This window comes from Leuresthes tenuis, unplaced genomic scaffold, assembly GCF_036924035.1.
Source record: "Leuresthes tenuis unplaced genomic scaffold, fLeuTen1.0.hap1 SCAF_12, whole genome shotgun sequence".
Classification (NCBI taxonomy): domain Eukaryota; kingdom Metazoa; phylum Chordata; class Actinopteri; order Atheriniformes; family Atherinopsidae; genus Leuresthes; species Leuresthes tenuis.
Genome location: NW_027325366.1, coordinates 18,111,157 through 18,138,936, shown reverse-complemented (window position 1 = coordinate 18,138,936; position 27,780 = coordinate 18,111,157). Strand labels below are relative to the sequence as shown.

Below are 27,780 nucleotides of genomic sequence, written 5' to 3'. Positions count from 1 at the left end.
TTTGGCTGAATTAAATCTAGTCGTTACCAGTAGCTGATGCTAAACATATAAAAAGCTGTAGATTTAGCATGTTGAATGGTAGCTTCTTATCACTGTTGTGGAGTCAAATGGAGACATCAGAGGATTGATCATGAGTACTTCCGAGATTAATACTTGGTGATAAATAACAGCCGAGAGTCCACCTTTTAAGTAAAAATTTCAAATTTAATGAGGTGAAAGTCAATTTCAGAAATCAAGAACAGAAAAACAAACAAAAAAAAAACAAAAAAAAAAAACAACAAGTCCCTCGATGCCATCACAGCTTAAAAACTGGGTACCTTGCAGATATTACCAGAACAGATCTGGCTGGGTACAAACTTAAAAAAAGATGGGGATGGATTCAAGGGGAAAGGAGTCATGGCTTGGGGCTCAGAAGCGTCCTGAACGCTCTCTGTCTCTGGAACGCCGCCTCTCGTGGTCGCGGCCGCCCCCTCGGCCTCTGTCCCTGGAGCGGGATCGCCGCTCTCTCGATCGGGATCTGTGGCGGCTGCGGAAGTGAAGGCAGAGTATGAGGCACTGTAAACAACCGCACAGGTTCTGTAGGTGTGACCGAGCTCAAAGTGACGTAATGTTTATACCCCTTCCTGCGACGCCCGTAGAGCTCTCTCCTCAGCTCACGTGAGATGGGCTTCAGATGCATGAAGTTACAGAAGCCACCGCGGGTGCATTCCCTGCAGACAGCAGCACAAGCAGTTAAAAATGTGTTAAATAGTTATTCAAAACAGTTTGAACAATTACACGATTGTCTGGGATGGAGCAACATGGTCCTTCAGCCCAAGATCTGCACTGTACAACAGTCTCGAGCAAATGCTCATTTCTTCACTTATTGCCGAGAAAAAAGTGGTTCTTTGCTAAGCTTTATGTTACGCGGAAGCACAAAAGAGGTACTGATTTTCACTCTTAAGAGGACAAACTGCTGACAATTAAAAACTGCACCATGTGTGATTTAAACTAATCCTATTAAAATCAAAATGCTGAAGCTACCCGGTGACACATCAGGGCTTTTTACAGTCTGTTGGAGACAGAACCGATGCTCTTTTGTAGTGCAGGAGATAAGATGCAGTCGACATGTAAAAAACCAACACAGCAGATCCTGCCTCCGTTTGCTCAGTATTTACAAGCAAATGCAAACAGTGGCACCTTATTGAGGATGTATTTTAATTTAAAAAAATGTTGTAAGCTCTGTTCTAGCACGTCGCACTCACCCCATCTCATACTGGCGACAGCAGGCTTCTCTGAAGTCGGTGACAGGAGAGAGCTCGGCATGGATGGGCTGGCCATTAAACCACCTGTTGTTCAGGTCTATCACAGCCTTCTCAGCATCCTCTTCATTACGGAACTACAAAAAAAAAGAAAAAAATCAAGAGAAGATTCACAGCTCTGCAGCCAGGCTAAACATGGGGTCAGAAAGAAAAAGGGGGACGAGACTCACCTTCACATAAACATTGCCAACAAGGTGATCCCCGAGGTTGTCGCAAACGTTCATTTCCTCTACTTCTCCGTACTTCTCTTCCATCTCTGTGAAGACTTCCTGCGGGGAGGAGAGAAATAAAGGAAGCTGGACTTTAAGAACTTCATGTGAGCATTTATGACAGCCCATTCGGCCAAAAGTTTGAGTTTGGTTTCATTCACTGAGGAAATAAACGCCAGGACCAGTTCACTCCTAGAGTCGGATGGTGTTTTTACAGTCGCACTTGTATAGACTGCCTTGCTCTGATATACGACTCAACCTAACATGATAGCTGAAAACAATCAATCCTTCAACTTATCCCAACAGCCAATGGCAACAAAGCATCTCTCGATACAATCCAGCAGCGTTTAGGCAGAGACCGACAAGCTGTTTTACCATTTCCAGTCTTCACTTTTAAGAAGTCAGGCCGGGGTGCTTCCATAACTCTTACACGGTTTTATTTGTGAGGGAATATGTAACGAAAAGAGCAGCAGAACCATCTTTTTTGTTCAGAGCAATATAATAACGAATGCAAAATGAGTTTTGTAAAGATGTTGTAAAGACTTGACAATATTCAGTACTCTGAAAAGCAGTTCATTAGTCACCGTTATTGATCTTAATTCCTTACTCAATTAATGACATTAAAAAAAAAGTATTAAAATGTTCAATTATTACCTCGTTAAAAAAGGCAACATGCTGTACATATATGTAGTTAATTATAAAGAAGGATTCGCTATAAATGCACCAATGTTTCAGTGGGAAGTGCGGTCGTGGCTTGAGAGTGACCCATAAAACATAACAACCAACAGAAGAGAATGAGTTACCTCAAAAAATTCATCATAGTGCTCCTGCATCTCCATGTCACTGATGGTACCTGGTGGGTTATAAGAGAGAATAATGAACAAAAGAAAAATGGACGGAACTTTGCATTTCTGTTATTTCACGAGCTGACAAAGTGGCTGTCTGAGGACACGTTACTGACCACCTCTGATGACAGTCACTACCTGCTTTCAGTGGGGAGCACTTTTAAATTCAATGAACACGTATTAATTGAACCTGAAACCTGAGAGAAGTCAGGTGTGACTTCCTGGGCTTGACGAAGGCCCCACCACTCTTGTAATTACTGAGATTTTCACTAACATCTCATCTGTATTTTCTATTAGCTGCAGTTTGTTTGTTTGCTACTTGCAACGCAGGCTAGTTTCTTCTTCTTCTTCTGTTGGCTCTGGGGCGTTAAACACTACAACTCATGTCCCGTCTAGTGGTACAAACGCGTATTACAAGAAAGTCTGGTCCGCACCAAGAGCCATTTAACTCTAAAGATATTGCATTTTCGGACTTGGTTCATATGTATAGAGGAATTTTTGTTTTGTTTTGAACACTTGTTTGTTGTTATACAATCTAAATACTAAACTGAAGCACACTTACAAGCAGACTGATGTCAGACAAAGAAAACGCTCTTCACTTACAGGTCAGGCCGTCAGCAGACTGGGCGCTGTTCTGAGGGTTCCTGTAAATATTCAGCAGGGCAATTGTCTGAAAGAAAAACATGTTGTTTTTGGATGATCAGAGTTGAGCATCAAAACAAAGCCTGTCCGAGGCAGACCACTTTAAAGATATCAAATATGAACAATGAAAATACAACGCATAACACACTTTTCAGGCCTAAATTATCCGACGCCCACTGTAACACATTGGCTGCCGTCACTAAAGTGACGGACTATCACATCAAATTACACCCCAGTTCATTACTGCAAAATAATGAGGTATCCATCACTGCCAAAAACATTGTCTGAGCTACCAGTAGGCAAGAGCTCTGAATGTATGTGGAGAAGAATGAGCAGGGAGGTGTTAGAGCAAGGATGAGACTTAAGACTGAGAGTAGACATGCGTTATCCTCCCAAACTGTTGAGGTAAATAGTTATTTAGTCATTTTTTTACTTTGACAAATGTACCACATACACTCAATTTACATCGCTCCCTCTATACGTACAGATAGAACGAATAAATATACGCAGAAACAAGGCTCAATGACTTAAACTGCTGCAAGATGAATGCTTCTGGACTTGTACTATTGTGGGCATACTGAAATTACAGATATGGAGAAATGCAGAGCCAATTTTACCAAGTACAACAGACTAAACTGCAGTCTCTAGAGGAGTGTTTCCCAACCCTGGTTCTCGAGGCGCCCTGCATGTTCTGCACATTCTCCAGCTCCAGCGAGACAGGAAATATAAGGGCATTTGTGTTTCTCATGTAAAGATGTGGAATATAAATGCTCTTATGAAATAAGACGCTGTTATAGACACCCGTGAACAGCATAACCAAATTCTATCATGATCAAGATGCGATTTCTGAGCTAAATCAATGCAACTACTAATGCAAGTGATCACACGACAAACAGGGTACAGGTATGCTCTTTGCTGGCAAAATCAACTCATAATTTCCACAGCATTACAAACATCCTTTTCAGCTTTTGGTACTGATGACCACCCATCTACTAAGAAAATTACCTGACTAAATGTTGGCTTGTTGTGTAATCTGGAGCAGCGGTCGCCATGTCGGCAGGCACCAATCTTGAAATAAAAAGAACAGTTGACCCTGCAAAAGAAAAAAAAGACAATGAAAGTGAGAGGAGGTTAAGAAATCTTCAGAATCCATACTTATAGCTGATTACAAGACGAGGTTATGAGAGCAAAGCATACTGGGGCCTCTATTGCAATAAGTTATGAGAGTCTTCTTTATTACATCAATGTGTAAAATGCATTATAGAAACACTTCATTTGGCATAAAGATGCACATTAAAGTCTATTATCTTAATTACTGCATATCTCTACATCTCCCTTACACTGAATAGGTTTATCTTATAGCTATAACAAGTGATCCAAGGACATAATTGAACAAATGTTCCTTTATTGCAGCTTTTTTTTAATTACATGCAACTTTCAGGCCCTTGGATATATATTGGATAAATTATGTTTTTTTATAGCTCATTTCCAAGCTGTTACGGCTAGAACCTTAATTAGAAAATGGGACAGAGGATAGAGTTAAAATAACTTTGAAAACTGGTATGAAGATAAAGGCCTTTCAGGCTGCCCGGAGCAGTGGACATACAGCCTCTTTCAGTACTTTGTCTACCGAGAGTGGGTAGGGGTAATCTGATGGAAATAAATTGGGATGAATGGTTGTATACTACTATCATAAATAACTCACAGCGGGGCTGGCTTCTTGGTAACCCTGTTTTCACGGTAACAAAGGCGTGTGTCGGGATCGCACACTGACTGTAGCCCTCGCTAATGCTAATGCAAACGCAGATGGCAGCTAATTTAACACCAATACTGAAGTTAAATTTGACCATATATTCATACTCAAACAATAGCAGTTCATTATCCTATTTCGCTTTATTTGGCCATCCCATCTCTGTTCAGTACCCACATATTGTAAAGCTTAACGGTCGCCGCGCGGCATTTATTTTAATGACGATAGTTAGCTAGCACGAGCGACACACAGCCACAGCCACAGCCAGCGCAGTGTTAAGAGCTGAAAACACAACTGAATAAAGCGCTGCTGGTCAAAGCTAGCGTTGTAGGAAGTAAACAAATAAATTCAGTTGATTAACCAAGTTAACATTGATTACATACTTATCTTTCTCTGTCCCAAAAATGGATGCCAGATATTCTGCCATCTTGGCTCACCAGTGTTCAAACGAGCAGCATCAACGGGATCACTTCCGTCTAGCTACATTCATAATAAAAGCATGTTTAAGAAAAAAACCACAATACCCACACATTTACAATAGCCAAGGGTCATTTTTGCTTTATTTGTTAGAATACACTACATAGTTTAACACAAACGAGTCAATGGAGTCAACCTTAAATTAAATCAAAGGAAAATCCCATCAATTTAAGCGTGCAAATGATAAACTTTTTCATTTATATTTACTTAGAAGGCAAGTCCCTTTAACCGGAAACGTTTGTCAAAATGGGCAATTTCAGTTCCGAGTGGGATTCTAAAAAACAAAAGCATTCACAATTGTACGCGATTTCCTTACCAGTCGTTCTTTCTTGCCAAGCGCAAACACACACACAAAAAGAAGTATTGTACGTGTACATGAGTATGTCCATTTTAAAACACCGACTGACCACGTGGTTCCACGAAGTCCGTGCGGCCTCGAACTTAACCGCTTACTCCATTCATCATGTATGTTTCAACACAAATTTGACAAATTTTAGCTGTCACCAACAATTTTAAAGACGTGGAAAGGAGAAATCAAGACACAATCTTTGCACAGATGTTCTTATTTAGTAAACTTGAGGCTTTAATATATAAAAAAAATTGAAGAACATGTAAACAGCTGGAACATCAACAAAAACTTGACTGCAAACTCATGAAAAATAAAACAATATTTTCAGATTTGTTTGTGAAACAGTGAGTATACATTTATGCATTAAGACACACTCAATATCGTGAATACGCCTATGATCAAAAGGAGAGTATATCATCAAATGAAGGGAAATTAAAACTGACTGACTGGGGGTGTCCGTGTTGTCATTGTGTGTAAATGTAATGATATATGCTTTTTTTTTGTACAAAGCTGTCAATGACAAATTATTACAATGGGATGAAAGCCTCACCTTTAAATCCGAAAGCCACTTTACAAAAGACTGTAAAAATAACTGCACAATGTGCCTCACAGCCAGGCCCAACACCTACAACATGTTGGTTAAATCATGCAAACGTTGTTTCACATTGTATCACAGCACTGAGCTGACATGGTTTACAATTCTCGGAAACCACTCTTTAGACACACTTTTCGTCGTTTATTGCATCGTGTGCAATCAACACATTTTTCAAGTTCTACTAATTCTTTTCATTTGTGGCTGTGTAAGGGAAACAATAAGTTGATAAACCACAGAATTTTCCTATGTTCGTTTACAAAATGTTCCACTACATCCTCCATCTTCCATTTGATCACGCATTTACTTTGGTACTTTACAAAATCTTCAAATTTTGAAACAAAAGCCTTGGGAGAGTTTATATAATTTATTTTATTTATGTTTGCTTTAATCCACATTACAAAATACCAATTTATGACTAATTGGAAGAGGTATGTTGTGTGTGTGATCTAAAATAAATAAATAAATAAAAATAAAAATGTTGTGTGTTATTCTGAGATTCTTTTGTTGTCATGGATATAACATATTTATATGGGAGAGGGCAATCTATGTAGCAAACATTAGGGCTACACACAAATATCCATCCACTCAGTGATTTTTCCTCTTGCTCAGTAGGAAATTTCTGTTATCTTATTTTGGCGCATCTGTGACTTCTAAAATGATTCCTTGAATGAGTAACTGGGGATCAGATTCACAATGACATCTCAACAGTTTTAAGGATATCATCAGCTGTTGTAACAAAGATTGGACTATTTCTATAAACATATGTTGGCAAACTATTGGTCTATGAATAATATTTGGTTACTACTTTTAAAAGCTATTTTAGAATTGAAGTCAACATGTATTCAAATAAAAATCCCTTATGAGAGGACATGATGATACAAGCACATGAATATTCTAGTGAACTTTAATAGAAAACCGATGTAAAAGGCATTGCTTTTAAGACTGATGGCAGCCCTGTAGGACAACTTTATTCGGCAACTGGCAAATACTGATCATCTAATAGACTAACTGTCTTATTAACAGAGTATATGCTCTGAAATTTTGTTGCACACATGTAGATTACAAGCTAAAACAGAGACCCAGACTCTTACACATCTAGCTAGCTGGATTTTAAGGTAAACTCAGTGTTACCAGTTAGTCTCCGCCCCTCCTGTGTTGGCAAAAACTTGCACGATACGACTCGACTGTGTGAATTTCTAGCCGCTTATCTACTACAGTTAAACATACTTAAACATCATTAAAAGTCTGAACTTTAAAAGGTAGGAATATTTCAGATCCATATGTATGTTGTGAGAAGTATAGCCAATACTGGGGAGATGTGAGAGGGGTTTGTTTGTTATGCCTGGACACTTCCCGCTATTTTGTAGCTCTACCAGCAAAGCTAACCTAGCTAGCTGTTGCTTATTACTATTCAGAATACTGCGAAGAAGCCGCCCACGTTCTAACCAGAAACACTCTTGCGGTGTAAGCGACTTCTTCTTAAGCTAGGCTAGTGTTGTGACGGCTTATGGTTAGAGAAAGCTCGTCGTCGGGAAACAGAAAGAGCGTCAGTTTTAGTACCAGTGAACGTTAGCTGGGTGGCTAAAGATACAGCTGAGCAGACGCTGATCAGGGGGCGACGCTGCCACTGACCACCGTCCAGCCACAAACACACAGTGGGTATACACCTTTAGCCGGTGAAATTTCCTTTTAGTCCATTCTTCTAAGCTTGTGTGTAATTTATAGTAAACGGCGTTTTTGCAGAGCGTCACCGCCGCTTTTCGGAGCGAGTTTTCCTCTGAAACGTGAGTTGTGTTGATCAGAGCTGCCCTCGGAAGTCTTGTATCGCTGTAAACCATAGCCAGGATTTCCGGCTCCTTTCCATTTGCCCTATGCTGTTTTGTTTCCGTTTATTCTATTTCCGTTTTAAAAGTTTTCTTCGTGCAGACTTATAATGTGTTTTCGCGAACGTGTGTCAAAGTCATGAAGCGCAAGGCGATTTAAAGATATTTTAACCGTTATTTAGCACGCGGTGGACCGACGGTTGTGTAATGCATTGCCTCGCCCCGCGCAGCTATTTTGTAGCTAACTTGTTTCAACGTAGGCCTGCCAAACTCGGCTGCCACACGTGTTGCCTTGTGTACAAATATAAGTTTTGTTTGTTTTTTTTAAGGTCGCAATTATTACGCATAATCATGTCAGGTTATTATTTCTCTTTGCAACTAATGGCCTATCAGTTGGCCTTTAAACGCCTGAGCCTCGCCCTCGAGTTGGCTAATGTTAGCAGTCAGTGAACTGTCCCAGACGGCCAATGAGGAGTCGGGGCTGAGAGGCCTTTCTAGTGGAAAACCCCGAGGTGCTCAGTTTATATTGACATCATGGGCAATCGGGGCAGATATGGAAACTGTAGAAAAACTCCCGCATTAGTTTTCACACATTTGATTTTTTTGTAACATATGAGCTAAGTGTTGCTGATCTGTCTAAATACGGAACGATGCATTAAACAAATCCTTTTTTTTTTGTTTTGTTTTTTAGCTATTGTAGTGAAATTATGGCGCAAGCTTTTATTGTATCTTTTAGTTTTTGCCTTTACGTCATTTGGAGAGAACGCAAACACATTTAGGTCGTTTTTCCAATCAAAAATGTTGTTACTGATATTACTTTGTTTGGTTCAGACATATAGAATAAATGCCAGCATGTGCCTTGAAAAATTATATTTTTATGTAATTTATTTATGTAGTTTTTTTTCCTTCTAAAAGTATAAGCTGTGATCATCTCATGCACAAATGTAGTGCATTGAATGAAATCTTATGGTATTTAACAGGGAGAGCAGCAAGTTAACTTCTTGATACCCAAACATTTACCTACCTGCACTTGACAAATAAATGTTCTAATACGCATCCACGCAAGAATGAGGTTTATTGTTTGTGTTGCATGTGTTTGAGGTCTTTGAGTTTGGGTGATGGGTGCCTCTCAACTTCAGCCCAGCGAAACAGGATATTTTGAAGCTGGCGACTAAACCATGTATGGTAGTCTATAACTAAGTGAATTGAATGTTTGCATCAGCGAATGTGACTAAAAGTAGAGCTTTTGTTTCACTGCAACTTTAAGTAACGTTGCACAATTACACAGTACGTGTTCGTGTTGGCAGTGCAGTGGAACAGCAATCTGCTGTCAACACACTTTTGGATATTTTAAATTGGATGAAAAAAAAAACCCTGAGGCCAGTTTCTGTTTTTATCTCAATGTTGTGGTTTGATCTCAAAATCACATGCAGTCGGTAGGAAAATTTCCATCCGACTTTTTGCGTAGTATGTCGCTGTGTTATGAACCAGAGTTAAACTCTTTGTCTTACTGCTGTCCTAAAGCTATCAGCAGAATGGCTAAAAGCGAGGCGGAGGAGATGATAGAGATAGAGATCGATGAACGGGAGAAACAGGCCTGCCTGGAGGAAGGGTGAGCAGAAAAACAACCACATTCTAAAATGTCCCATACCTTAAGCTCGTGTGGAAACTACTCTTTAATCACCTTTGACCCCGCAGTGTGGAGGAGCAGACGATCACTGCCTCCGATTTGATTCAACAAGATATTGACATCAATGAGCCGATAGGGAATTTGAAGAAGCTTTTGGAGCCTCGTGTCCAAATCTCACTGGACACATATGAGATCTGCCTCCAAGACATTCAGGTAACAACTGGCAAATAAACCCTGTTGAGATATTTGCATTAGGTGTGTGATGTGGGTCATCAGTTTAGCCTGGATTTAGTGACTTTATCTGCCATATTTGTCCTTCTAGCTTCACCCCGATCACAGCCTTTTCGATCAGGGAGTAAAGACAGACGGGACAGTGCAGCTCAGCCTGCAGATTATAGCCAAACCAGGTACCAAATGGACCAGAAATTGTGACGCAGTTAACGTGAAATCCTCTGAATATCAGCCAATCTATACAGTGATGTAAAGCTGTGTTGTCCGACAACTCTAATCATTTGTGTTCTTTGAGCAGGAGAGGAGAAGCTGAACATTTTGGAGATAGTGAAGCCGGTGGAAACCGTAGAAGTGGTGATCGATCCAGATGCAGCAGGAGAGGAGGGCGCTCTGGTGGAGGAGGGACATCTCATCGCCGTGGAGCGCTCGGCGTTGTCTGATGAGACTTCAGAGCAGGTGACACGTTGGGCCGCAGCTCTCGAAGGCTACCGCAAAGAGCAGGTCCGCCTCGGCATACCGTATGGTGAGGAACACTTTCCTTGCATGCTTTCCACTGCTGGAAATCTGTCCTTAATAGGGTGACAGTTGATTGTGACTCTTTCTCTCTATAGACCCCCTTCTCTGGACGGCTGATCAGGTGATCCACTGGGCTGTGTGGGTCATGAAGGAGTTTAACATCGATGAGATGGAAATCGGCAGCATTCACATCCCAGGCCGAGACCTCTGCGGTTTCAGCCAGGATGAGTTCCTTCAGAAAGTGCCCAACGGAGAGATACTGTGGAGTCACCTGGAACTGCTGCGCAAATGTAAGCCAGTTTGTACACACTGTTGATGAATAACGGTCTGTTTTCAGAAGCCTGTCGAGACAGCCGTTTTATCTCGTTTGTCAATCTTGAGCATCAGACAGGGTGTAACTTATTCTACGTATTTCTGTCAGATGTGTTGGCCAGCCAGGACCAGACTGGAGGCGACGCCACTGTTACTATTGACCAGCGTAAGTGCTGCAGTGATAGAAGTCTTTCAACAGTCATCGACAACTTCCAGTGTGTCTGACCTTCTCGTCTCTCCAGCCGTACAGATAATTCCAGCTCAAGTGAGCACGCCGACTGCTATCAAGGTTCTGAAGCAGAGCCGCGGCCCCAGAGCGCCCCGTATTTCGGGAGAAGAGCGCAGTTCACCCGGCAACCGCACAGGTAGGACACACCACACTGAAACCCTGAGCCGCTCACATGATCCGAAAGGTACTGCAATGTATTCGGGGAAAGGATTTGCAACCAAAATGTTTAATCTGAGCGTTGCTGCTGCCGGTTTTCTTTTCCAAAGAATAACTGAGTGTAGAACTAATAACACCACCCCCCTTCCACACTCTGACATCAGATACACAACTGCGAGAGTTATGGCTCAGAGTTAATTAACTGTCATTTTGCATTTTAGTTTGTGTATGTAATTTTGTTGTGTTCACTGACCTCACCGTTTCTGTGGCGCCAGGTAACAACGGTCAGATCCAGCTGTGGCAGTTTCTGCTTGAGCTGCTGACAGACAAGGACGCCAGAGACTGCATCTCCTGGGTGGGCGAAGAGGGAGAGTTCAAACTCAACCAGCCTGAGCTCGTGGCGCAGAAATGGGGGCAGCGCAAGAACAAGCCGACCATGAACTACGAGAAACTCAGCCGAGCCCTCAGGTTTGCTTATTCAGTTTCATTTAGTCATTTCTCTTCTTTTTTACGTGGGACAGTAGTGTTAAATTGTTGTAAAGTTAGGGGACATCTAAAAAGCACATTCAGGGGAAAAAAAGGTTGAGATTGATGCAGACAAGGCCTTTATGTCATGATTTAAAGACTTTGGGGGGGGGTCACATTGTAACACATGCTGTTTTAGGCATGACACCTTTGTCTTAGTAGTATGCTGCTGTGAATTTATTTCGACACGAGTTTCTGCTCTTTATTTCCCCGTTTAGGTATTACTACGACGGAGACATGATTAGCAAGGTGCAAGGCAAGCGCTTCGTCTACAAGTTTGTGTGCGACCTGAGGACTCTGATTGGCTACAGCGCAGCTGAGCTCAACGGCCTGGTGACGGAGTGCGAACAGAAGAAGCTGGCTCGCATGCAGATGCATGGCATCGGGCAGCCCATCACTACAGTGACCCTGGCCACCACCACACTGGATAAGGACAGCTGAAGGCGGTCGCTGAGGAGCGCTCCTCAGTTGCCACACACAAAGCGTGCCCTGCACCGCTGATTGGAAATCATGTGTCCATTAGGCACAAAGAAAGCAAGGCTGATCCCTCGTCAGTGCAGATCAACAACTTTGTTCTTGTCTTTGCAAATTTGATTCAAGTTAGACCGAGGAAGTTGAAGTTTTTCTAGCTTTTCTTCAAGGGAAGCGTGTTCAGAATAATGGGAGAGTGTGATTGCTGACTGTTGTGTGTGTGTGTGTGAGACTGAATGCTTGAGTTTGACTGAAAACCCAGTTACAGGCTTGGTGTTGTGCATTACTCATATGTAGTTCAGGATCATTTCCACTGTATATACCGACACTTCGTGTTTTTGATAGCCACAAGGGCAAGCGTATTTTCATATTTTCCATTTATAGAGGACCTGTTTTGTATTTTATTTAGTTGTTTTTTTCTTTTTCCTTTCTTTCATTCGTTTTTTTTCTCCCTAAATTGTTGGACCCTTTTTTGTCCACAAGGGGGGGGAATAAAGTGACACACATTTTCTTAACCCGGGGTGTGCAGAGTGTATATATTTTCACGGGTGTAGAAATCGCAGCAAAAGAGAGAGCGGGACACTTCTCCATACATTCAAAATTTTATTCATGGTATGGCGAGTGTAGAAAGCGTTTTCTTACTCTAAGCAAATGCTTCATTGAACTACGTACAGAGGAAGGTCATGGAATCAATGAGAGGAAGAAAAAAAACAACCTTTTTAAATCACCAGGCTCAAAGACGGCCAGAGTGAGCATCAATACAAATCTCAAACATTCATCTGATTAAGAGCTTCAGTTGGTGTCTGTACACGTGTGGGGGGGGGGGGGGGTGATATGTGTTGTATCTCTACAATAATGCAGAAAAAGCATGTCACATTCATGTTAACCTTCAATAATTCACGAGAGAGGTGAACGTGTGATGTTTCACTTCTCCAGGACTGCCGCAGACAAACTGATTTGCAGGCAAAGACTTCTTTTTTTTTTTTTCACCATGGGACAAACAGAAGCACTATACATGTACACACAGATGTAGAAAAATAGAATGAGATTTTGTGAAGGAATGTGTGTGGAGAGCAGTCAGAATCATCTGGGAAATCTTTTTACGCCCGATTAGTCCGGTGTATTAAATGCACACCGACTCCTGCTCTGTACAATATTGCGGGCGATTGAGAACATGAGCAAAAACGATGGGAACTTTTGGACAGAAGGGAAAAAGGTGGGGAAATGAACAACAGGAAAAGATAATGAAAATGGCCGCGAGAGCCAGATCTCCATCATTCAGATATTTACAATCGAGTGACAAATCTGGAATGACGCGCTTTCCTAAAAACCCAAAGTGCAGTGACAAGCGAACAAACGGCAATAATAATATTTGGTGGTAATCGTCAGCCTTCAAAAATGAAAGAGTGCATAGAACGCAAACAGTAACACCATCGTCCTCCTTTCGGACACCATTGCACTTCATACATCACAAAAGTAAAAGAGCATTTGGCCCATGCAGCAAACACAACAGTGAAGCGTGGAGATGAAGCGGAAAGAGCCAGAAATTCAGTTAAAGCAAGTCTGTGACAACAAAGCAGACCAGATTCTGAATACTCCTCTTCTTCTTCATATCACAAGATCACAAAGAAGACACTAGAAATATACAATCCTGCTAAAATACCTGGAGCGGACTGCTCCAGAGGACCTCCACATAGAGTATACTTTACCAGTCATCAATATTGCCATGCACTACATTTACTTACAGCTAATCCTTTGTCTTAATATATTACACATAAAAAACAACATAAATATTTTTCAGCTTTTATATATTTTGATAATGTAGATTTTTTTTCTGCTTTTTTTTTTCCCTCCTCCTTTTTTTTTTGTAAAACAAACCTAAAACACTTCGATCGTGCGGCGAGGTGCTCTGAGAGGCTTCATCTGTCGTCTGAGTACAGGAATGAGGGGGATGGGGGGGGGGGGGGGGGGGGGGGGGGGTCATATGAACAGGATGGGCTCTTCCAGTACAAACACTATGAAGACCTGTGATTGGCTGAAATGTGCAAGTGAAACGGGATACTCTGGTTTTATCAGCTGATGCCAAACTAGCTCTGTACAATTGAGGGAAAAGGAGTTAAAAGGCTTTGTTCCATGTCAGTTTCCCTCATCCCAAACCACTGACTGCAACAAAAGAAGGTGAAAAAAAAAGCCTTCCTTCATCCCCCCCCCAAACTGGGAGACAAAACTGACGATGACGGGGCTGAGGGAAAGGAACCGGAATGGAACAGACCCAGCGGGTGGCTGTCTGAAGGAAACGTTGGGGAGGAGTTCTTTAGTTCTGCATCTGCTCAAAGAATTTGTAAGTGGGGTTCTCATAGCCGTTCTGCTGCATCTTGGCCAGATGGCGCTCCTCCGGCGTCACTGCTGCATCCACCTTTAAACACACAAAGAGAGCTTGTGAAGCTACAACCTCAACAAAGCCACAAGAAAACATTCACAGCTCCATTTCAGCCTTTCACCTCGATTACGCCGTGGTGAATGGAGGTGTATTGTTTCTTCCTCAGCATCACCAAAGTGATGACGATGATGGTCGCTATGACGACCCCTCCAACCATAAGCCCGATAATGGCACCCTTATTAGACCCCACATCCTCAGCGAAGAACACCTGCCATTCAAGAAACAAAACGCAGAGTTATTGATAAGCACATCGCGCTGGCAGTGTGGGATCTCAGTGGTTTCCATACCAGTTTTTGATGGTAAACTTCATAACCGGCACTCTGCCTCTCCTCGGTCTCCATCCTCACTTCTGGCATCTCGTCTGGCTTCAGGGCAGAAACTGAAAGCAAACACACACACACACACACACACACACGAATCGTGTTGTAAATGCGAGAGCATGTCAGAGAGCAGACGTGGCGACGAACCTCTGCAGCGCTCACACGTACCTGGTCGGGTCGGGAGTCCTCTGTCTGCATTTGGACGGGCATCAACAGGCTCAACTACAGAGAAAAAAACCAAAAAAAAACCAAGTTCAATACAAAATAGGATTAAAATGCCAAACTGCATCACAGGTCGACAGAAACAATCCATTTCAAAACTTGTCGCCCACTGTTTTTTTCCTTTAAAACCTTACAATTGGATGAACATATCAAGAATTTTGTTGCTCGATGAATTTTCATTTCACTGGACCACTTTGGTTCACAGATTTTCAGCGGCTAACATCCATTTCCGGCACATAAGAACTGTCCTGTGTGTGTATCCTAATCTATAAAGCCAGTGCTACCGTGGTTCTCGGTGTTGGGCTGGTTGAAGCTCTCCGGGTGAATGAAGCCCAGTCCGTCCAGGCCGGGCTCCATGGGGGCGGAGCTGTAGGTCTGATCGGGCATCAGAGCGTCATTACCGTAACTCACCCTGCCATCCACCTGCAGACAAACAGCAACGTTAATCAGGACGAGTCGGTGTGGAAGGGACCTCTTTAATCCCATCGTGATGACTGTCCACTGAAGACTCACTCATAGTCTAAATACTGACATCATGAGCTCAAACTCAACAGTAAACTGCATCTAACAATTATTCACCTCAACAGCTGTGATTAACAGTTTGAATACGTTGGCTTGTAAGATAAAGTATCATTCAAAAAGATCATTTTCCACCTCTATGTGTTCACTGCAGCCAATTACAGCTGGTGTCATCGGTGCAGTGCAACACTAATGTGGTCCGTGCCTTCAGTGTCTTACTCACTGCACTCTTTCTGCAATAGGTGCCAACATTTCCGACTACGCAAGCATCCAAGTTTTCGCGTGCACCGTGACTTTGTTTCATGTGTCACATCATTCAGAGGTAACTCTATTTATAAAGAAGAGGAGCGTGTGTGAGTGGGTGCAACTTGACTCACCCGCCCATCGCTCTGCAGGGATGAGACTTGCTGAGACAGCTCCGACTGAACTCGCTGCATTATGATCGCTACAAAGAAAAGGCAGACGGTGAGCGTGACGGCAGCAATGATGATAAATGGGAGGCAGATACGGTGGGAGTTGGCATAAATAAATAAATCATCAACGACTGAACGGCATCGGTACAAAGCGGTCGGAATTTAACCGCACGTGGCTAAATGAGAGCTGCGACTAGATGCAACCCAGAAATCAGGTGTTGTGCTCACGGGGATGAACCGGAGACGTAAGACCATTAAGGTGGATTCGTGCTCTGTTTATATTGGACAGTGTCCAAAGACCAACCCAAACACGCCTCAGTGACACCGTTAATGAAGTGTCTGCGTCACCTGTAACTTTCTAAGACCAAGGATCTACTTCAGATTTACTAGTTTATCGAAGTGGATATGCTGTATCGTTTAGATCTTTTGTGTTTTGGCCACTGACGGAAAAGCTCTATTGTCGGCCCGTCACTTCAGCACCTGAATGCATCACCAGGGTTGATTCAGATTTCTTACGATTAAACTACAAATGGCTTCCTCTCTCTGAGAAGCTGATTTCAGTGACTCAAAAACCAAAATAAACCGGAGCTAACAGGCCCTTGACGGGTATCTAAAAGCTCCAGTTAGTGATATACACTTTAAACACACAAGTGTTCCTGAACTGAGTGATCCAAACCAGTGGCCCTCTAAGAATAATACAAAAAAAAAAAAAAAACACTTACCGACTTGGTTTTGGATCGCATTAGCCACGACTGGCACCTTGTAGACCAAACTCAACGACTGATTCATCCTCTCATCAATCACACGAAGGTGAGTCAGAACCTAAACGTCAGAATCTATATCTCAAATCACCGTTTTCTACATAAAGTTGAGGCTACAAACAGAATTCACCATCACGAGACATCTAAATCCTCTCATCACATTGACGGCATGAGTTTCAGTACCTGAGGCCGGATCTGTGCGGCCTTCTTCGGGTCGACTGTGCGGACATGTTCGTAGCGTTTCAGCGTGTGCTGCCTGTCCTTCTGTTCTGCACGGACGTACTTCTTCAGCAGACTAAACACCTGACGGGGCTGGTGGTGGCAGAAATGTCAGTCACTAACACAATGGATGGATCGAACAACTAGGAATATTGCTTGCTGTACTTTTTCACAACGTGTACTGAGGTGTGTGTGTGTGTGTGTGTGTGTGTGTGTGTACCCGTGGGGGATCGGCCTCTAGAGCACTGAGGTAATTTTCCAGAGCCAGGCGGCGGCGGCTGTTGAGCAGAGCTTCGACCCGAGCCATGTGCGTCTCCACCAGCTGCTGCCTCTCCCCCGCTGCCTCCTGCTCCAGATCCTCCACCCTCGTCTGGAAGTGCTGCAGGTATGATGGAGTTCACAAGCTGGTTTGAGGACACTCTCCCTTCCATTTAGCTGAAACCTTGTGCTTAAGTTGCAAAGCTAATGCAAATATTTGTATGGTAACTGAACGCCTTCATTTCAAGCTGAAACTGTCAAAACATCCCCACCTGGATGACTGCTTTTTTGTCAGCGCGTGGAAGATTTTTGGCCCGTCTCTCCGCCTCCTCCCACTCCCTCATCACCTGGACAAAAAGTGAGTCACGTGAAGGACAAACCACTTCAAAAACGGACTAATTCAGCCACCTTGAATCGGGCATTTGAATTTCTCGACAGCAGAACCCTCCAGAGGGAGATGTTTAGGATGTCAACACACATACTTGAGACATCTTTTCGCGGTGTTTGGCCTCCAGGCTTTCTTTGGCCCTCTGGAAGTCGGTGTGTTCGCTGTCGTCTCCAGGAGATTCGAGGTACTGATCGACGGCATCTGGGGGACTGGGGGCCGTGGTGGGCACTGGAGGAGAACAAAGGAGGAATCAAATACAGAACAGGATGACGTGAACAGGCTCGGAGTACGACGAGTAAGGACGATGCTTGTTAAAAGTGAGTGTGGGAAAAAACGGCGACGTCTGTCAGTCTGAAACACAAAGCATTCCCAAGAGACAATACACACTTCTTTGATAAACAAGTGTGTTAATCTCTTAATATAAGAGGTTAGGAAAATACAGAAAACTGTTTTAAAAAATATATACACACAGACAACCACATTAAAGACACGCAGCTTGTCAGAGGACAAAGATGGAGGAGTTTTCAGGAATAAGTGGACATGCATGTTCATCGGTGCTGTAAAGTAGGATTCTGGAGATAAGATGCCAAAGCACTGAGTCAGGATCAGGGCAGACACTGACAAGTTCACCTGCTGATGCCAACTTGTAAACACACTCTGTAAACACACTCTGCGGGTTAAGACACGTTGAAGACATCGATACAAACTCACAATTATCAGCTTAGACACTTCCACAGAGAGACGAGACCTTTCGAGTGCATACGACAGAACCGAGCGTGCAGACACGCATGAAGAGAGAGCCATGCAGACGCAGTTCTACGCAGCTTCGTCCTCATGCTGCAAGAAGCATCGGTTAGTATTACCAGATAGGAATACTTAAAAGAAGTACTTTTTCTACATGATTTCTTGACTTTTCGCTCGCACTCCAGAGCACAAACGTCACCAGACGAACTGCAGCCGGTGTGGCAGGAAAAACGGCTGTTAAAACGACGCGGCTGCCGGCAAATGCAACAAATCGACGAACCAATTCAATGAATGCATTCTCTGGTTAATTATTCTACGTACCACAAATCCCTTAAAATGGTGTATAAAACTAAAGAACAGTTAATGAGCCAACTGTGGTACTGGGTGACAGCGGTTCTACAGCTTATTGTGCATTAATGCATTAATGTGCTAGACTCAGGGCTCGTCCATGCGAGTACGCAGCCTCACCCGATACGCTGTCGTCTCCATAAACACGCCGTCGTTCCCAGAAATATCTGCGTCCACACGGATTCACTGGAAACGACCCAAAACGCTGTATATGCCAGGCCTATATGTGGCGCTGTGACGCCAGCACACCAATAAAACCAAAACCGGAAGAGAAGCCATGGAGAATGCGTATGAAGGCTTAGACATATAAAGAATCTTTATAATGTCTTTGTATGAAGGTAGTACAGGCCTGTAGGTCATTGTTGTTGTTGTTGTTATGACTATAGACATTATAAAGTTTGGAAAAATACAAGTACAATGGACTCGTTAAAGTTTTACTCTTTATATGTCTATGGTTATGACGCGTCTTGCGACGGCGGCTGAGGTTAATGGTTAGAGAGGCGGGGCTTATACATCATCGTTTCTGAAAAAAATCCGCATTCTTAGTCCACTCGACTCCGGGCTATCCGGCGTTTTAGGATTTTCCCCACTCTGGGACCCGTTTACAAAAAAATAACAATATCTCACCTCGAAAAAGCCGGATCGGTCTGGACGCGAGGCCGAAACGATGTTCTCGTGTGGACGGGAACTCACATTCGCACTGATCACTGGGTGAAAACCCGTTTGATGAACTTAAAAGAAAAAACTATTTCCATCAACAGCAGCAGTTTCATAATCTGCAAACAGACTTGAGGGCAGAACGAATTTTCTCATTTGACTGTTGACAATAAAGCAAACTGAGTCAAATTAGCATAATTCCCCAAATTCTGAACGGTTCCTTTATCGCTCGCTTCTCTTTTCAAGGGGCTTTGCTCACAAAAAGAAAATACTAAAAACTATCGGCTTTATCATAGCAGTCCGACCCCTTGTTAAGATGCTTGATGTTAAGTTTCGACTTTAATTTGTCAGTCGTATGTAAGCACAATGATAAAAATATGCTCCTCCGGTAAAACAGACGGTTTCATGGATCTTTTGTCACGATAAGAAAATGATATAATGTGATACTCAACACATATGAGCAATGAACCCAGTGATCAAAGCTCTGAGAGGTTAAGATGCTTCAGACGCTCAGGACAGTTAGAGACAGAAACAGTGAATGTGACAGAGAAGCAGTCTACAGCAGCCTGAGGACAGGAGTCAGGCTGGTGAGGGGGACACTTCAGGGTGTGGCTCCAGTCCTGGGACTTACACGAGCTGCTGCAGACAGCTAGGCAGTACTCCTCCGACTCAAAGTTATTCCTGTTGCCCCCACAGCCCCCATATAAGAAGGGAGCACAGCGGCCCTTCTTGGGCAAGAAGTACCAGCGCTTCAGCATGGCGTGACACGGGCCTGACACAGCACGAGCCCAACAAACCGCTGAGGTGATGTACACACAGGCAAATGGGAATTAAACATCAAAGAAAAAGAATGAGGACAAAAAGTGAGCTTTTGAGTGTTTGCGGAAAACGTCAAAATGACACCAAACGACACGAGATGGAGAACAGGTAAAGAAAGTAGACCTCAAACTGATGTCTTACCCCGCACGACTTCCTCGACTGATTCAGTGGTGGTGGTGGTGGTGGTCGTCATGGCGACATTAGCGTTTCGTTCATCGCTGTCCCGTTCATCAATCACGTCGTCGTCGTCGTCTTCTTCCTCATCATAGTCTTCATCCCCATCTCCACCCTCATCCCTTTCGAAGGCCTCTGCCTCTTCGTCCTCGTCTTCGTCGTCCTCGGTGGTGGCCGGCTCCGTGTCAGCTGGACGTGTCATGCTGCGGACAGAGAAACGTAGTTCAGTCGGCGCATCGGCAGGTGTGCGCGGCCGGGAAAGAATGTCTGACAACCATACCTGTTGTCAGAGTATTCGGTCTCAGCTCCGCCCCACCAGACGTCAGACTCCTCCCCTTCCTGCTCAGTGCGGTCCGAGTCCCGTTCTGCCTCCGCTGGGCAGCACACGAACTCAACCCCTCGGAAACGATCGATGCCACACGGCAGCAGCATACCGTAGTCATGGAGATTCATTGTACGGTCTCCACAGGACTAGTTTAAAAAAAAAAAAAAAAAAAGAGATAAAACATTAATCATTACTTCCAGTGATGATTCTCAAGCATGTGAAAGCTCATTATGGTGAAACTGGAAGCCCGAGTTGTTGTTTTTCTTCCTTCTAATTTTTGTTACAATGACTGTACATATAGGAGGAAAGTGGCAGAGGAGCTTGATAGCTGGAGGAAGAAAGTAATGAGCGCTGACTCGTTCATTCAACAAAAGCAGATAAAAGACAAAGAATAAAGGCAAACGGAGGCAAAAAGCCAACATTGTATACAGCGGGAGTACGGGCTGTAACAGACAGCATGACGCTTGTACAGTGACATCAATGCCCATGCTCTGCTCACCTCTTTGGCAACAGTGTGCCAGTGCAGGTGGCTCTCACACTGGTCCATGCGCTCTTGATGCAGGAACTTACACTTGTCAGGAACAAGCAGGGCGTCACTAACAAACTCCCCAACTGCAACATAATTATCATGGCGTTATTCTTCAAAACGTCTTCAAAACAGAGACACTCGGTTGCGCAATATCTTTACATCGCTACTGCTTACCCAGGCAGCGGTATGGCACCACAATGTGGGTGTGACTGCGGCACTGCTTGCGGCCTTTCTTGCACCAGTTGGGAATACTGATGGGTTGGTTGGCCTCCACAACGTTTGTGATCTGTAGCTCAGGGTACACCTGTAGATGAGACGTTGCATTTTATTGTCCCTCCCGCTTTAGCGGCACTTCTTGCTCTCTCTGTTCCTCTGTGTTTCTCTGTCTCTGCAGTGCTGTGTAGCTCTCTAAATACCTGCTGGCAGTACTGCAGGATGCCCTCCTTGGTGTCAATGCAGCTCTTGGTGCCAGAGGGATCAGGCTCCCATTTGCCACTCTCCACATTTACGCGCATGTTGAGCTTCCCGCAGAACATGGCCACCTGCGGCTCGGTTAGCAAAGCCACAGAGTCATCCACGGGTACCTGCACAGACAAATGGGGGGGGGGACAGCAATAAATCTTCTCTTAATCTTTTTAATTTCTTCGATGTAGCTTTTATATTACAGCCCTCAAGTCATAATAATAAAGTAATTAAATGACTTGTTATTGCTGCACGCTTCAGTTCCTATACAAACAAATAAATGAGAGTGCTGGTGTGATTCTCAGTCAAGTGAAGTCACCACAGAGATAAGAATTACAGCCACAGGGCAGCAAAGGCAACCTTTGCTAGTCTGGCTCATTTCCTTTACTAGAGAAAATGACTGTAAGTAAGACAACATAAAAAGAATTTATTCATTTATATGTCAAAATACAGCTGTTAACAAACAAGGGGAGCAATCATCCTCTTTCAGTAAAACTATAATCTACCTAAGAAGAAACTTCCCTTTGTGTTTGGCAAAAACAATTCAAGGAAATCTCAGTCTACGTTTTGCTTTTCTTCCCTGGCAGATATCAGAGGAGACCGATGTTGCACTCTGTCAAAATGCTAGCCAAAATGCTAGCTACCCTTTGCCAAATTTTCAATGAGAAATTCCAACTTAGCCCGAAGAGATCTGCATAAAATGATCCCCCTTTGGAACAACGCGATGGTTCATTGTTTTTCACTGTACAAACGTCTCTCTTCAAACATGATCAGTCTGCTGCACAATACTGCATAACATTAGTCGAGATACTTTCTTTCTTTTTTTTCCCCCCGTTCAAACCAGTTTTTACACCTGCCAGTGCCAACACTGCCAAAACTATGGCACATGAAGCTGTTCGTCTCACTTACATTCGTGACACTTCTTGGGAAAACATTCAAGTCACAAAGTACACATAAACATACACATATAGCCAAGCACTGTCAGCAAATTCTCCTGTTCTTTGAATTTATACCATAATACACCAACACAACCTGTCAGACCTGCTTTTAACGGCATTCTTTACATGTGCAAAAAGTGCCGTTGAACAATATCCGAGCACTGTTGTCACTGTTTGTGGCCCTTTCACTCAGGACTCACCCCGCCTCAAAGAGAGTGAACAGGTTACACGGAATTTTATTGGATCACGGAAAAAAAGTCCAGCTGCCAATCTGGCAAGACAATTTAATCAGGTCACCAGTCCGCCACAGAGCCAAATTACACAGTCTGTGTTCAAAACAAATCTCCCCAAATTCAGCACACAAGCTAAACATTAAAGCTGAATCTTCAAACACTTCAATATGATACTGTATAATGATTTGACTGAAATAATACCTTTTGAGTCCCACCTACACTAAATACATCTATAGTGTCACGACAATCACAGGTCTGACATCAAAGTGTGTATAATAATGTTATAATAATGTTGCTGTACAGACACTTTTCACTGCAGCACACAGAGGTTTTGTCTTGGGAAGCTGTACTATGTTAGTAAACTGAGCCTTCATTCGAAGAATACTGTCACTAGGTGGTGGGCAAACAACATAATCAGATTACATTTAATATTGCAGGTCATTTTCACCCGAATTCCAACTGGTCCTTAGCTGCATCTGTGGTCCAGCCCAGCACCAGCAGCACCAAGTTACAGGCGCCATCTTGCCGTGTCAAACTACTACGGCTGCATCCTTTTTCCATTCTCCTCAGCAGTTTCACCAATCAGCACTTAACCCCGCTTACTGGGCCTTTAACCCGTCTTTCCACCGCACTTTAACTCGACTAAGAACCTCTGTCGTATCAGTGGCCATAGCTGAATAATAACAGAATAATAACTATTAAACCATTGCTCGTGACGTCTTGGTGTCGCCCAGATTGTCAACAGGACAAACGGGCTGCACGCAAATTGACCGTTGTGTTAGCAAATCGGTCGTGCCAATCTGTAGCCTTCTAGAAAAAGCTAGCGCACGTTAGCTCCCTAGACCTTATTAACTGATTACTTTACGTACAATTTAAAAAAAGGAAAAAAACAGTTTTGAAAAAAATAAATAAAAAACTGCACGAACATACTATGAAACAAACAAAAACATCCATCATGGCAGGGCCAAGCTGTCAATCACTGACATCTAACGGTAGGCCCGTAGCATTGCTGACATTCCTGGTTAGCTAGTTTATATTACGCAGTAAATCTGTGTACACGAAATGCATCTCATAAAGATGGTCTCAAAAAGCAAAATGGTCCAAAGTGTCAGGAGAAGCATTTTCACCGTCTCAAATGGAGTGAGCTTAATGGATAAGGCCAGTAATCGTATTATCTCTGCTGACAGTAATACAGTATTGTCTGTTACATTAAAAAATGAGCACGTCGGATTTTGCGCTGCGGCTGGCTCACTAGTCTCTGGCCCTATGAGGCTACAGGGCCCTCGCAGTCCCTCACAGCCTGGGAATGTCTCGTCAACACCCCGCCGCAGGCTGCGGTTTCTCCGCTGTGCTCACCTCAGATGAAAGCGTCAAGGTCGCCACCAGTAACAGCAGAAACGCCGCGTGCTCCCCCATACCGTCCTCTCGGTATCCAGCACTGCCGTTATGTTCACGAAATCGTCGTTTGTGTATGTGTGTGTGGGGGATAATAAAAGAGAGAGAAACGTTTAGAGCTTTAAAACGTGTCAACACGACGTAAGCCGACGCGCTCCGATCCGGATGATCCCTTTCTATTTTTTCCCCGGTGGTGGCGGTGGAAGGCTGTTGGATGTGTTTGGATTGGAGCGGGGCGGGGGGAGCTGTGTGCTTAGGTCAAGAAAAAACATTTCCATCAGCAAAAACTTTTAATATGATTTAATAAGTCAAACGAAGATACTAATGCAATGCCTTAAATAAAAGCCCTACTGTGAAACAACCACTCTTATAACGTTTATAGTAAGTGTCACTCATGGAGTACAGCTTGCTGTTTAGATAACTCCTGTTGTTTATTCTCAATGGGAGGTAGAATATCACCAAGGTTAGTCATTACTTTTCATTGCCAAGTTTTATGACGGAATTCCGGAGGTTGCCTTCATTTGGTTTCACTTCCCACCACAGGCGAGAGAGTCTGACGCGAGCGTTCGGTCTTCCTGATGTTAACCGTCTGCACTTGGTGGATTTGTAAATGCCCCCTCAGCAATCACGACACGGAGTTGTAGACCAGCAACATATTTCAGATACAAAGGCCCACGACACGACATGGAAATCCTCGGGGAACGACGTACAAGAAACATATGGACATTTCTGGGATTGTTAATGGTGTTAACGGTCTCAGGTAAGTCGCAGTCGACTTCCCACGCTTCCATGACAATGGGTTCCACATGTTTGGAAGGGTTGCTGGTGTCGTTAACTTTAAAGTAGCAGTATCACAATGTGTGTGTGTGTGTTTGGGTGAGGTGGGGGGGACTAATCCATACTAAGGATTTACTGAATGATTTTTGCAGAATGGCGTCTAGAGTCTTCCTAAAAAAAGTTGGAACATTGGAACAAAAACTTTTTTTTTTGCGCACGAAAATGAAATCGCATAAAATAGCGCCATATAATGTGTAAATTCACGCTGACAAAAATCACGTAGACCCCCCCCCCCCCCCCCCTAAAACTTTGTATCGAACGCACCACACAACTGTAAACGCAGGCGTGCAGACTAGTTCTCTTTTCCACCCTGCAACATTACCCATATGTAAAGAAAAGGTCAGCTGTGATTTATGACTCTTTAAGACAAACCAGAACAAATGTTTGGTTTTCCCCTCTGACGCAAGCATATAACACTTTCCTCATGTTATAAGACTGCAGAATAAACTGCAATTAAGACAGCTGGTCTATAGGCCATCCCAAACAGGGGCTTTCAGATCCCTTTGAGAAATTCATCTGTTTTTTGTTTTTTTATCAGAAAGTTGTAAATGTAAGTACATGCCCCCCCCCCCCCAAAAAAAAAAAACAAAACATAGTTGTGTTTTTTATATAGATAACAAAAAAAGAAAATGTTTCAGTGCAGTCACTGTGGTTTTAGGATTGGATTATTCTCCGTATCAACAAATCTGAATCCGAGTTGTTTTAGCTCATCTCAGGCAGAATCGCTCAAAGTCTTCACTCGTGACTCCTTCAAACCACACTGTGAACCTTGGTGAAACATGTTTGTTTAATCGTCTGGACATTTTAGTGGAAAGGCAGGTATCGAGGGAGAGAAGGGAAGGCTTGCTCGCCAAAGAAACGAGAGCTGCGTGATCTCCACCATAAGCACAGTGGTCCTTCAAAAGTAATCTCGCAGTCGAAATGTGAAAGAACAACTCAACCAAAGATGAGGTGAAAAATCAAGGTTTACATGCCAACAATGAAAACACACGGACGAAAGCACACGTTGTTGTGTGAATTAGGTTAACCTCAAGACAAATACAACACAATAAGTATCCATATATCCTAAATGTAGGAGTCAAGACCTTTGCTATTAAGCTCATTCATGAGGTGCCCTTTCAGCACCAGCACTCTTGAGGTCGTTCCCACATGGATCACCATAGCTCGCATAAACATAACAAAGACATGATAACAAGCGCGCTTTCTCAGTTCCCCAAGTCTTCCCCAAAGCTCATTCACATCGACATTCAACTTTCCCGTCTTGCGAAATTTTCATTCAAAGGAAATGCACATGATGGCAAGTTTAAACGCATTCATTAGCTTGAATGGTGGTTTCCCTTGGAGACAGTTTATTATTATTATTATTATTATGTGAAGATTATTTAATCTTTATTCAATCAGGCAGCTTTCTTGAGAGGACAAGCTGGTGTTTTGAGTCCTGGTTTTGTCTCCACTCTCAACCAGGGATTTTTACACACTTTAAATTTAATTTTTTTTGACGTGAGACACTTCAACCATCTGTGTAGGTTTGTGTAATAAAAACTGGTGTGATATCCCAAGCTTACTAAGTTTGAATCAGTCTACAAACAACACAATCTCTCAATTGGCACAGAGGAAAAAAAGACATGTCGGAACATGACCCAAAACGCGTGTGTAACTTCTGCTGATTCATTTTTTGTAGATTAGACTTTTTTGTAGAACATGTTTTCACGGAGTCAGAGAAACACCGGTGGAGTTGACAGAATAGTTTTCGTCTTCACAATCAGCCCACGTTTTCAGAGCGGCACGTCTTTTGTCGTGTGCCCCCGAAAATGCCCACTGACATGTTCGTGCCGCAGCAAAGCTAAGAGTTGCACTAATCCTTCGCCACCTTTTTCGTTCCAGGTGATGACAGAGTTCCAGTCAAAAGCTTCCAAAATGGAAGTGCCCTTCTGTCATGCCCCTGCATGGGCATAGATTTGGAAGAGGGTGTTAAGTGGCAGAATATGGAGAGAAAAGAGCTGGTGTTCAGATTTAACAAAACCAGGCTGCACATTGGCGACAACTACACAGGCAGGGTTGAAACATTTCTGAGTAAAAACGGCCACGACTGCTCTCTCCTGCTAACAAACATCACAGTGGCTGACCGAGGGAAATACAGATGTATTTTCTTCATCGAAAAACTGTACACTTTCCACGATGTGACCCTGCATGTTTGTGGTGAGTCTTTCATTTAAATGCTTTATCACTATTGTTACTATTTCTGTGTTTTATCATTTTAACCAAGCCTTTCCTCATCAGGCACATATGACATTTCTCAGCGGGTCAACATCCCGAGCAACGGTACAAACGTTTTCAGTTGTCATGTAAAGGAATGCAACAAGGAGGTTGAGATTCAGTGGGTTTCAAAAGAATCTCCTCTTACAAATTCAACTCAGACTACTATATACAGCTCCGACAGCCTGGACACTCACACCGGCCTCTACAATTTCACTAGCAATCTTACTGTGAAAGACGATTCGACCTTAGACCCTAAATGTGAAGTCAAGTCCAAAAAATCCGACATGCCAACGTCTGGTAAGTATTTGTTTTATATTTAAGTTTTGTAGAAGATGGGTCTTATGCGTGAAAATCCATTGCAGCAGTTGTACACTGTAAAGTTCTTTTTAAAAGGTTTGAATTGATAAAAAAGAAATAAAAAAACGTCAAATCACGAGGAAAGATTCTTTATTTGGTGAT

The 27,780-nt window shown here is 43.2% G+C and overlaps 4 protein-coding genes across 8 annotated transcripts; 2 read left to right on the top strand and 2 right to left on the bottom strand.

The window, feature by feature from the left end:
• Positions 1 to 183: 183 nt before the first annotated feature.
• On the bottom strand, positions 184 to 5,219 carry u2af1 (U2 small nuclear RNA auxiliary factor 1). The gene is made up of 8 exons (XM_072396784.1): positions 5,131 to 5,219; positions 4,003 to 4,090; positions 2,959 to 3,025; positions 2,314 to 2,363; positions 1,472 to 1,570; positions 1,245 to 1,378; positions 618 to 710; positions 184 to 526 (listed from the first exon to the last, which is right to left on the bottom strand). The coding sequence occupies exons 1-8, from the start codon at positions 5,172 to 5,174 to the stop codon at positions 409 to 411; spliced, it is 693 nt and encodes a 230-aa protein (XP_072252885.1). The 5' UTR covers positions 5,175 to 5,219; the 3' UTR covers positions 184 to 408.
• Positions 5,220 to 7,313: 2,094 nt separating this feature from the next.
• Positions 7,314 to 12,543, top strand: gabpa (GA binding protein transcription factor subunit alpha). 4 transcript variants are annotated; one of them, XM_072396781.1, is made up of 10 exons: positions 7,314 to 7,427; positions 9,516 to 9,603; positions 9,690 to 9,834; positions 9,944 to 10,028; positions 10,151 to 10,375; positions 10,464 to 10,658; positions 10,790 to 10,846; positions 10,923 to 11,045; positions 11,341 to 11,533; positions 11,809 to 12,542. In XM_072396781.1, exons 2-10 carry the CDS (start codon positions 9,527 to 9,529, stop codon positions 12,029 to 12,031), a joined length of 1,323 nt encoding a protein of 440 aa, XP_072252882.1. In that variant the 5' UTR covers positions 7,314 to 7,427; positions 9,516 to 9,526; the 3' UTR covers positions 12,032 to 12,542. The 4 variants fall into 4 exon arrangements, with proteins under 4 accessions (XP_072252882.1, XP_072252883.1, XP_072252884.1 ...); XM_072396782.1 differs by lacking the exon at positions 7,314 to 7,427 and adding an exon at positions 7,435 to 7,823; XM_072396783.1 differs by lacking the exon at positions 7,314 to 7,427 and adding an exon at positions 7,855 to 7,952 and having other exon boundaries at positions 11,809 to 12,543.
• A 108-nt stretch (positions 12,544 to 12,651) lies between these two features.
• On the bottom strand, positions 12,652 to 24,427 carry LOC140319179 (amyloid-beta A4 protein-like). 2 transcript variants are annotated; one of them, XM_072396778.1, is made up of 18 exons: positions 24,187 to 24,427; positions 21,614 to 21,781; positions 21,372 to 21,501; positions 21,168 to 21,280; positions 20,624 to 20,814; positions 20,311 to 20,546; positions 19,982 to 20,149; positions 17,696 to 17,829; positions 17,486 to 17,560; positions 17,176 to 17,334; positions 16,920 to 17,048; positions 16,698 to 16,797; positions 15,940 to 16,007; positions 15,328 to 15,466; positions 14,990 to 15,043; positions 14,789 to 14,880; positions 14,563 to 14,709; positions 12,652 to 14,477 (listed from the first exon to the last, which is right to left on the bottom strand). In XM_072396778.1, the coding sequence occupies exons 1-18, from the start codon at positions 24,244 to 24,246 to the stop codon at positions 14,376 to 14,378; spliced, it is 2,265 nt and encodes a 754-aa protein (XP_072252879.1). In that variant the 5' UTR covers positions 24,247 to 24,427; the 3' UTR covers positions 12,652 to 14,375. The 2 variants fall into 2 exon arrangements, with proteins under 2 accessions (XP_072252879.1, XP_072252880.1); XM_072396779.1 differs by lacking the exon at positions 19,982 to 20,149 and having other exon boundaries at positions 24,187 to 24,426.
• Positions 24,428 to 24,761: 334 nt separating this feature from the next.
• On the top strand, positions 24,762 to 27,641 carry LOC140319190 (uncharacterized). Its single transcript, XM_072396791.1, has 3 exons — positions 24,762 to 24,985; positions 26,947 to 27,261; positions 27,343 to 27,641. The coding sequence occupies exons 1-3, from the start codon at positions 24,910 to 24,912 to the stop codon at positions 27,639 to 27,641; spliced, it is 690 nt and encodes a 229-aa protein (XP_072252892.1). The 5' UTR covers positions 24,762 to 24,909.
• Positions 27,642 to 27,780: the final 139 nt, after the last annotated feature.